Below are 9,992 nucleotides of genomic sequence, written 5' to 3'. Positions count from 1 at the left end.
CTGAAATGTTCTCATGTCCAATTGAAGACTTTGTGTAAATACATTGTCTGTCTTAGATCAGTAACTGTATTAGATCAGTAACACTATACATGTTCTTCTCTCTCTTCTCTTTGCATTGAACAATATATCCTGGAGATGACAGCATAGCAATACATAGGATATTACTCATTCTTTTATATAGTTGACAAGTCACCTATTTTGTGGTTGTAACATCCTATTGAAGATCATTTGAATTTTGTGTTTTACCAATTCAAATAATGCTGCAATTAATAACTTTATGCATTTATCTTTTTATGGCTTTTCCAGCTTTTTTATTCCTTTCCACTCCAGCTTCATTTGGGTAAAATTGACCAAAAAAATCATACATCTTAAAAGTGTACAACGTGATGATTTGATATATTTGTACATTTTGTGACATGATTACCACAATAAGTCAATTAATGCATTCATCACCTCACGTATTTACCGTGTGTGTGTGTGCGTGTGTATGTGTATTGAGAATGCTAAGGAACTACACTTTTAGCAAATTTCAAGTATTACAATTATATAGAATTATTACACAGTATTATTGACTGTGCTACCACCCTATATATAGGTATAGTTACCATCATACACATTCATCTTGTAACTGAAAGCTTCCTATTTCACCAGCATTACACATTTCTGCCACTTTTCAATCCCCGACAACCACCATCTACTCTCAATTTTTATGCCCAGAGTCTTCAAAGAGAGACCATTGATGTGAAGTGTAAATATGTGTGTAATTTTCCTAGAGATGGCTTAATTTGACACATTATAGGCTATATCATCTTATGTATATAGCAACACTGTATGACAGCAATTATTTTTATAGTTTTACCCACAGAATATCAAACTTTGAAATTTCACCCAGTCTAATAGGGGATAAATGATATCTTGTTGTACATGTCATTTCCAATTTGCATTTCCCTTTAGATGAAGGATTGGATATACTTAAGTACCTTTTACATTTCTCTTAAATTTACACTTAGATTTATGAAAATCCTCTTGTCTCTTATTCTCTAACCTCTCAAGTTTAGACACAAAATACATTGCTCCAACCAAGGAGTGTTTAGAACTGCAATATGTGAACTTTTCAACCATGTTTCCATCTTATGCATTTGCCTCTCTCACAAAGTACTCCAGATAAAGTTTTTCCTTAGCTAGTATTTCTCTTTCATTTCCTGTGACACATGCTCAGCTCACTATCTTTTATGCTTTTACATAAAATGATAACCCTAGAAAGGACAAGGAGGATATGACTAATTGATGATCTATTAATGACCAAAATTTATGCATCCATAGCAGAATGTCAGGAACACCAAAACCAGACTATTACGCATTCATTTATAGAATCATTTTTGAGGACCTATGGTGGCACACCCATTTTTTACTATATGTTAGTAGAAAGACCTTCACACAGAGTTATTCTTTCCACTAAAGAGAATTCCTGTCTCTCATTTTCCCAAATGAGTCATATGAAAGAAAAATTCTTCAGAGCTGATTGCTCTTACTGTCAAATAATAGTCATTAAGTTTATGAATTGTTCAAGAGTGAAATATGGAAATGTGTGTGATACTCCAGGAGGGTAGTGGTTTAGGATTGCTTCAAGGAGGCCCTAAACCAACTTTCCAGGCACGAGTGCCATCCCAAAACAGAATAATTCAGGAGCTGGCTGAATTCCCATTTTTATCCATGACACTCCAAAGTAGATAAGCTTACTTAGAGCCCACAGATTCCTTAAAAATCTCTTCTGATTTTTTAATCTTTTTTTTTAACTTTTCATTTATTTTTGAAAGAGAGGAACAGAACATGAGTGGGGAAGGGGCAGAGAGGGGGGGGGGAGACAGAGAATCCAAAGTAGGCCCAAGCTCTAAGCTGTCAGGACGGAGCCCTACACAGGGCTCTAACTCATGAGCTGTGAGACCATGACCTGAGCCGAAGTCAGATACTTAAATGACTGAGCCACCAAGGCACCCCCAAAATCTCTTCTTTTTAAAGAAAACTTTAGTATCAATTACCATGGCCTCAAGGAAAAAAATTTGCAAATAGAAAATCTTCCTACATTACACACTAGTGTCAATGAATCCTGCACTAATAGGGCGGAATTTTTCCATATACTTCCACATCTTTACCCTAACAACTCCTCATCCTTCTCAGTTGATACTAAATGGAGGGATATAAGGTTTGCCTTGAGTTCCTCTACTGACACATCCAAGTCCTTGGTCATGGTTTCCAAGGATGCATCATTCAGTCCAAAGTAAGACCTATAAAGGGTCAAAGTCTCTTCCAGGCTCTTCACATTGTTATCACTGGTGTAACCCACCAAAGGGATAGTGGCTGATATTTCAGCCCTCAGGGCCTCCAACCATATCTTCTGTCTCAGAGAATCTCTCTTCCAGTCAATGTCGGCCTCAGTAATGTTTGGCAGATATTGCATGAAGTTGTGGCGCTTGTGGGCTGGGAGCTCCCTCAGAAGGGTGTTCTCCAGGCCTTGAAAATCATAGCCAGACGGCTTATGACTAGAGACTAAGAAGATCTGTGTGTCACTCATATTGGCTTTCTGCAGTTGTTTCACACAGTCATTGTGGATCATTTGCAGGACTTTATCCTTATTGAATGTGGCGGGTTTACTCTTTTCTAGATTATGTAAATCACTGTCCACTTTAGTTCGAACAAAGCAGAAATTCTTCTTCATTTTTTTAATTGCTGTAGCCAACTGTACATTATTTTCTTTGAAACGTGCAGCACAGATGATAATAAAGAAGTCATACTCATCAAATTTCATCTTCTTCAGATAATCTTGTGGCTGAAAATTAATGGTCCCTATGCCAGGCAGGTCCCATAATGTCATATTGGGGAACTTCGGGTGTTTGTATGGGGTCCTCTCCATGGTTGTCTCCACTTCCCCAATTGGGGCAGCCAATTTGTCCTCATGCTGCACCCCCCGCAGGGCATTGATGAAACTAGACTTCCCTGTGCCAGACTCCCCGGTCACGGCAATGTTCACTTGAGCATTCTCCATTTCTATCAATGCATCATTGATTTCAGAAAATGCTCTCTGAAGGTCCCCTTTCACCAAGTATGATTGAATCAATGTGATGGTTTCCTGAGAGAGGATTTTACTTTCTGTCTTGAATTCCTTAAAAAACTTTTCAAAACTTGAGGCCAAATTAACAGCCTTTCTATGATAGAGTGTGGAAGACGTCTGACCCATGGCTCAGCAGTAGAGGGCACTAGAAGAAGGAGAGAGGAGGGAAAGAAAAAGAGTTAATACAACAAGAAGTGGCTTGGAGTGTGCTGTTATATGGAGAGAGAAACGTTGAGAGCCATTCTGAACTCACTAGTTGAGAAAACTCCTTGTGAGGTTAAGGCAGGCTTGCAAGGTCTCCTGTCATCAGGTGGCAACCAATAGCTGCCCCTTTTCTTGTCGTTTTTTGCTTGAGCACCGTACCCCAGAGTGCTTTGTTGACTGAGATCAGGAATGGCTTGTCCTCTTGTTCTGGCCCTGGTATGATGATTGCATCTGGTTAGGGATTTGTTGTGATATGGAGAGACATTTATGTTCAGTAGCTTGGAAATCATGATTAGAATTAAGTAATTGATAATTCGAAAGGTCAAATCCCTACCTTAGTTTAACAATTAATAAAATAATATTCCCATATAGAGTAACACGCTATTCCTGGGCATGGACGATGTTGTGGGAACTATGGGCCCTGTGGCTAATGCTAAAGATACCTTCTTCTTTTGAGGTTGTGAGGGCAGACATTGTTTCTCTGGCAGATCTTGTTTTCCTCAATACTTCCCTTGAGCTATAAATAGGCTAATGACCCTTACTTATAAAAGATTAAACTTTATATATACAATTTTGTTTATTTCTTGGTAAAATGTTTTTCTCAAGGCTATTCTGGAAACATTGTAAACATCATCTACTGAGGCAAATGACACTTTTCTTGTTCCCTGTACCTTCACATATAAATAGAGTTGAGAACCCAGACTGAGCAGAAATGCCTGCTTGCTGATTAGAAAGAATCTTGGGGATCTCTCATCACTCTGTCGCTGATGCTGCCTGTCCTTCAAGGAACCCTGGACTGGCTGGAGCTGGACTCTGGCAGAGAACCTCATTGGTCACCAAAGCAGTGTGTCTAGGAGAATTTCTCATTCTGTCTAGGCTTTGTGTGGACTACTGACATGGATGTAAAGTTTGCCTTCTTTAGGCTATTCCATTATCTTGGAAAGTCCTTCTTTAAGATGCTCTTCATTTTTCTGAACTAATTTCAAACCCTGATTATTCTATCCAAATTTTCCTAGCTGAATTATCCTTTATTTATCTTAATTCAATTTCTTTATTTGTAATGTTATGAAAGTAATAATTCTTCATAGTGGAAATCTAATAATACAGCACCAGCATTTACCCCCACACCCCTTGCCACTTGTGGTGTAAGATCCTCCAGAAAAACCACTTCTGATAACCTCCAGTATCACCATGTAAAAGACCTTGGTTCTCATATGAAACAGCTAAATAAGGATGAGTGGCTCCTTTCCTTCTCAGAAAAGATACTGTATGCCTTTATTAGGAGATAAACTTTTAATCATTGCTGGGGTTCCTGGGTGGCTCTGTGGTTGAGTGTCTGACTCTTGGTTTTGGCTCAGGTAATGATCCCAGGGTCATGGGACTGAGATCCATGTCAGGCTCCATGCTCAGCAGACAGTCTCCTTCTCTCCATTTACCCCCCTCCCCGACTCATGCAGACTTTTTGGACCAGAAAGAAAGTCACCTCAAGTCACCACTGATGTCTGGGCAGCATGCAGGCTGCAGAGATGTCCTTTGGCTAAAAGTGAGGGATGAAACACATCTTTCAGGGGCTTCCTGGAAGCCATAGCCTGCAGCCCAGGATAAAGAATGGCAGAAACAAATTCGGGAAGAATTATTCAGAGCATGTATACAAGACCTGAACTGGTATACATAAGAATGGGGAGTACAGGCATTTTCCTTAGAAGAGAGAACTGTGGAAATCTGGCTTGTTGAGAAAGGGACAACTATTAAACAACTGAGAAGCATGGTGCCAATATTTTTGACTACATAGCAGGAATATTCTTCACATGGAGAAGAGTGTAAATCCAGAGCATCTGGCGTATGCTGGGGCAACGTCTTGCTGTGTGGAGAGCAAATCACTCCACCACCCTTTTAAGGAGCAAGCAGATAGCACACAAAGGAGAATGAACAAGGCTGAGTGTGAAAGAAGTATATAAAACCTGGACCTCAAGGAGGAGCCAAAAAGGAGAGACATCAACTCTATCAAGTGTAGCCTCATGCCTGTGCATCCTCAGAGGATGGGAGAGAGGGGAGAAATGCACATGAGGGTGAGGAAACCTCTGGCTAGGACAGGTTCTGAGGAATGGAATAAAGAGAGTGGGAACAAATGACAAGTTTGAGAGGGCAAACAGATGTGGACAGCAAAATTCTGTGTGCTGAGCAAATTTCAACCACACAAAAGGCATGCCATATGGTTAAGTTTCCAAACCTCACCTTGATGTTGTATGTGAAGTTCTGTTATATATTATTTTCTGATGTGACAGCAATGCAGGTGTACCAGATGCAGAGTAATTTTTTATGATATCTCTAGAAACTTCTATTTCATCCTCTAGCAGTATGTCCTCTGCTGTTGGGATAGAACTTGTAGGGAATGTGTGAAATCTATGCCAATAAAGAGATGTCCATCTGTACATACATTTCTCATCTCATCCTCTCAACAGCCCTACGAGGATATGATAATCACTTCGACCTCCAAATTAAGAATCAAATAAATAATTAGGTTGAAAGCTAGTCAATGAGTGTCCCATCATTAGCAAACTTCCAAGCCAGGATTCAAGGTGAGGGCGCTCATCCAAGGGCAGAGCTGTGTCTCATGAAGCAAAGGCAGAGCACACAATTGGATAGGGAGAAGTGAAACTAGGATTCAAAATGAAGTCAGGGTGAGACACAAAGGATTTATATTTCTATGGAGAGATGTGTTAAAAATGAAGCCACAGGGGCATATTGGAGCCGTTTAAGATAAAGACCCATGTCAGTAAACCAAGATTTAATACCTGAGAGCAGTTTCAACTCGAAGTTATGTAATCTTTTACCAGTCAATATGAGAATTTCCTGGTCAGCACTAAAAACTGCACTAATAGATTCCCCAATCTCTCCTTAGGAGGGCAACCTTGTCGAAAACAATGAATTATTTGCTAGTAATTTATTTCTACTTTCTCTCTTCACTTAAAAACCTTTTCATTTCTACAGCATAATGGAGCTGTTTTCTATTGGCTATCTGGGATGCTGCCCAATTCAAAACTCATTCAATAAAGCCAATTAAGTCTTTAGAATTTACTTTTGAATTCTTAAGTCTTTTGGGTTTTTTTAATGTTTTTTATTTATTTCTGAAAGAGAGAGAGAGAGACAACGTGAGCAGGAGAGGGTCAGAGAGAGAGGGAGATACAGAATCTGAAACAGGCTCCAGGCTCTGAGCTGGCAGTCAGCACAGAGCCTGATACGGGGCTCGAACCCACAAACCGTGAGACCATGACCAGAGCTGAAGTCGGACGCTTAACCGACTGAGCCACTCAGGTGCCTCTGAATTCTTAAGGCTTTTGAATTTTGTTTTTTAACATATTTGGTGGCAGTGTTGAGATCTAAAGCAAATTTATGACTGTTTGGGGGGACAATAAGAAACACAAGTTTTGTGCCTCACACATTCTTTTGAGTTGATTGTCTTTGCCAACATTTCCAAGAGCCATTGGCAAATCCTTTTTGGTTTGAGGTCTGCTCTTTTTTGCCTTAGAGTTCCCGATTCAATTACCTTTGCAGCCCAGTGTTCATGATCACTCAGTCACTGACAGAAGACTCTGACAGCACAAATCCTTAGTCCTTGATTCAATCCATAAGTCCACATTAGAATCTTTTCCCTACTTCCAGCCCAGTTCTTTTTAAAAAATAACATACTACAAAGAATGAATAGAAATTAAAGAAATTTTAAAATACATGGAAACAAATGAAAATGAAAATATGACAGTAAAAACCCTTTGGGAAGCAAAAGACAGTCCTAAGAGTAATATACACTGCAACTCAGGCCTATCTCAAGAACCAAAAAAGGCCCAAAATACACAATATAACCTTACACCTAAAGAAGCTAGAAAAGAAGCAGCAAATAAAACCCAAAGCCAAACAAGGGAAATAATAAATAAATGATAAATGCTCATGGGTTGGAAGAACAAATATTGTTAAAATGTTGATACTACCCAAAGCAACCTACGTATTCAATGTTTCCCTATCAAAATAACAACAGCATTCTTCTCAAAGCTAGAATAAACGATCCTAAAATTTATATGGATCCAGAAAAGGCTACGAATACAAAAGCAATTCCGAAAAAGAAAATCAAAGGTGGAGGCACCACAATTCCAGACCTCATGGTGTATTACAAGACTCTATGGTTAACAGACTCAGCCACCCAGGTACCCCTTACAAGACTGTATGGTACTGGCACAAAAACAGACACATAGATCAATGGAACAGAGTAGGAAACCGGGAAATGGACCCACAAACATGACTAACTAACCTTTGACAAAACAGAAAAGAATATTCAATGGAAAAAAGACAGTCTCTTCAGCAAATGGTGTTGGGAAAACTGGACAATGACATGCAGAAGAATGAACCTGGAACATTTTCTTATACCATACACAAAAATAAACTCAAAATGATGAAAGACTTGAATGTTAGATAAGAAGCCATCAAAATCCTTCAGGAGAAAACAGGCAACAACCTCTTTGACCTCAGCCGCAGCAACTTCTTACCTGTCAGAATAGTTAAAATTAACAACTCAAGAAGCAACAGACATTGGTAAGGATGCAGAGAAAGGGTAATCATTTGCACTATTGATGGGAATGCAAACTGGTGCAGCCACACTGGAAAATGGTATGGAGGTTCCCCCCCAAAATTAAAAAAAACCTGTCCTATGACACAGCAATTGCACTAGTAGAAATTTATCCAAAAAGAAACTAAATGCTGATTCAATGATTATAGTAGTGCTATCAACAATAGCCAAAGTATAGAAAGAGCCCAAATGTCCATCAACTAATGAGTGGAAAAAATATGATGTGGGGTGTGTGTGTGTGTGTGTGTGTGTGTGTGTGTGTGTGTGTGTATAATGAAATACTACTAGGTGATGAAAAAGAATGAAATCTTGCCACTTGCAACAACATGGATAGAACTAGAGGGTATTATGCTAAGTTAAATAAGTCAGTCAGAGGAAGACAGATATCATATGATTTCACTCATATGTGGAATTTGAGACACACAACAGATGAACATAGGGGAAGTGAAAGAGAAATAAGATATAAAAGCAGAGAAGGAGGCAAACCGTAAGAGACTCTGAAATACAGAGAACAAACTGGGGGTTGCTAGAGGGGAGGTGTGTGGTCGTATGGGTTAAATAGGTGATGGGTATTAAGGAGGGCACTTTTTGAGATGAGCACTGGATATTATATATAAGTGTTGAATCACTGGGTTCTACTCCTGAAGCCAAGACTACACTGTATGTTAACTAACTTGAATTTATATTTTAAAAATTTGTGAAATTGAAGTCATAACCTGTAACATCTCAGAGATTAAGCAAAAACATCATGACATGTGAATACCACGCAAAGGATCGATAAAAGCAGCAAGAGCTACTGAACAGTAGCTGAAAGTGGCAGCAATGCCTTACATTTTGATCACGTCTCTACGTTAACCTGAGAGTCTGATCAAAAGGGAATAATTGTGGCAAAAAGGGATCAGAAAGCCACAGGGCCATAGGAAGCCACTTAAGGCCTCTACTCAATAAACAAAGACCTAATACCTAACCTAACTACAGTTTTACTTCCAGGAATGACTTCTTTAACCAGCAAACATATGAATTTCCTGGTCAGCATTAGAAAATTTTCTAATAGACCCTTTCCCTTCCCATTATAAGAGCAATCTTGGCCAAAACAATGGATTCTTTCCTAAGAGTGTCTTTTTTCCTTTCTTCTGACCTTTTAAAAACATTTCCTTTCCTTCAACACAATGGAGCGCCTTTCTTTTTGCTAGATAACATGTTGCCTAATTCACAAATAATTTAATACAGCCAATCAGCTCTGTAAAATTTATTCACTTGGATTTTATTTTTAAATAGATAATATGCATTGTCTCCCCATTGAAAGGTATTTGGACATGAGATGGGGGTATCTGAGGGCAGAGTTCTTGGGGAACTCTACCCACTTGACACCCTGACATTCACATGATGCTTCTGCAGTTCACAGGAATAAAATTTGTTCTGCAAACGGCCTCTGAAAATGTTCCAAATAATTCAATTCTCTAAATGGCTCACAACCATCCACCAGCTATCCTGCCCTTCAGCCTTTCAAATCTACAGCACCCAAAATTGGGCATCCAGGCTCTCCCATACTTAGACCTACAGATCTATAATTCAATTTTAAACCAGGACCCAATTCAAAGTGATTTCTTACTTACCAGCTCCTAAAAGAAAAGAGATTTGTGTCAAGGTTAAGCTCTGAATATGTCCACTGGCAGCACAGGAAAATTCTGAGTCTCTTTGAAGTGCTCCTAGCCACCCACAGCAGGAATACTCCTCTACAAAGACTGTCTTTGCACTGGAACAGGTTCTGTGTTCTGGTGTGGTCATTATAGGCATTAAAGAGTTGCCATTCCAATGTCTAAACTGTGTGTGAGGAACTGGCAGGGCTGATGAAATTTCTGGCTTCTGCTCCACTGTCAGAGGAATCCGGCCAATAATAGCAAAGCATTTATCACTTTGCAGAGCCCTATGTTTCCGAGAACAGAAAGTGAAATCAGAGTTCTCAGGGCTCCTTTTCCTAGAACACAGGCATTGCCAGTAAATGAAACTGAAAGTCACCATGGCCAGCAATTTTATGTGTTTTTGGCATCATAAGTAAAA

The 9,992-nt window shown here is 39.3% G+C and overlaps 1 protein-coding gene across 1 annotated transcript; it reads right to left on the bottom strand.

Annotated features, from left to right (window-relative positions):
• Positions 1 to 1,826: 1,826 nt before the first annotated feature.
• On the bottom strand, positions 1,827 to 9,760 carry LOC144216853 (interferon-gamma-inducible GTPase 10-like). Its single transcript, XM_077746309.1, is given in 3 exon segments — positions 1,827 to 2,152; positions 2,155 to 3,254; positions 9,548 to 9,760. Coding segments are annotated over 2 exon segments (1,263 nt in total). The 5' UTR covers positions 3,236 to 3,254; positions 9,548 to 9,760; the 3' UTR covers positions 1,827 to 1,970.
• Positions 9,761 to 9,992: the final 232 nt, after the last annotated feature.

This window comes from Crocuta crocuta, unplaced genomic scaffold (assembly GCF_008692635.1).
Source record: "Crocuta crocuta isolate KB4526 unplaced genomic scaffold, BGI_CrCroc_1.0 scaffold218, whole genome shotgun sequence".
NCBI lineage: Eukaryota > Metazoa > Chordata > Mammalia > Carnivora > Hyaenidae > Crocuta > Crocuta crocuta.
The sequence above is the reverse complement of the archived record's forward strand: the minus strand, read 5'-3'. Positions and strand labels throughout refer to the sequence as shown.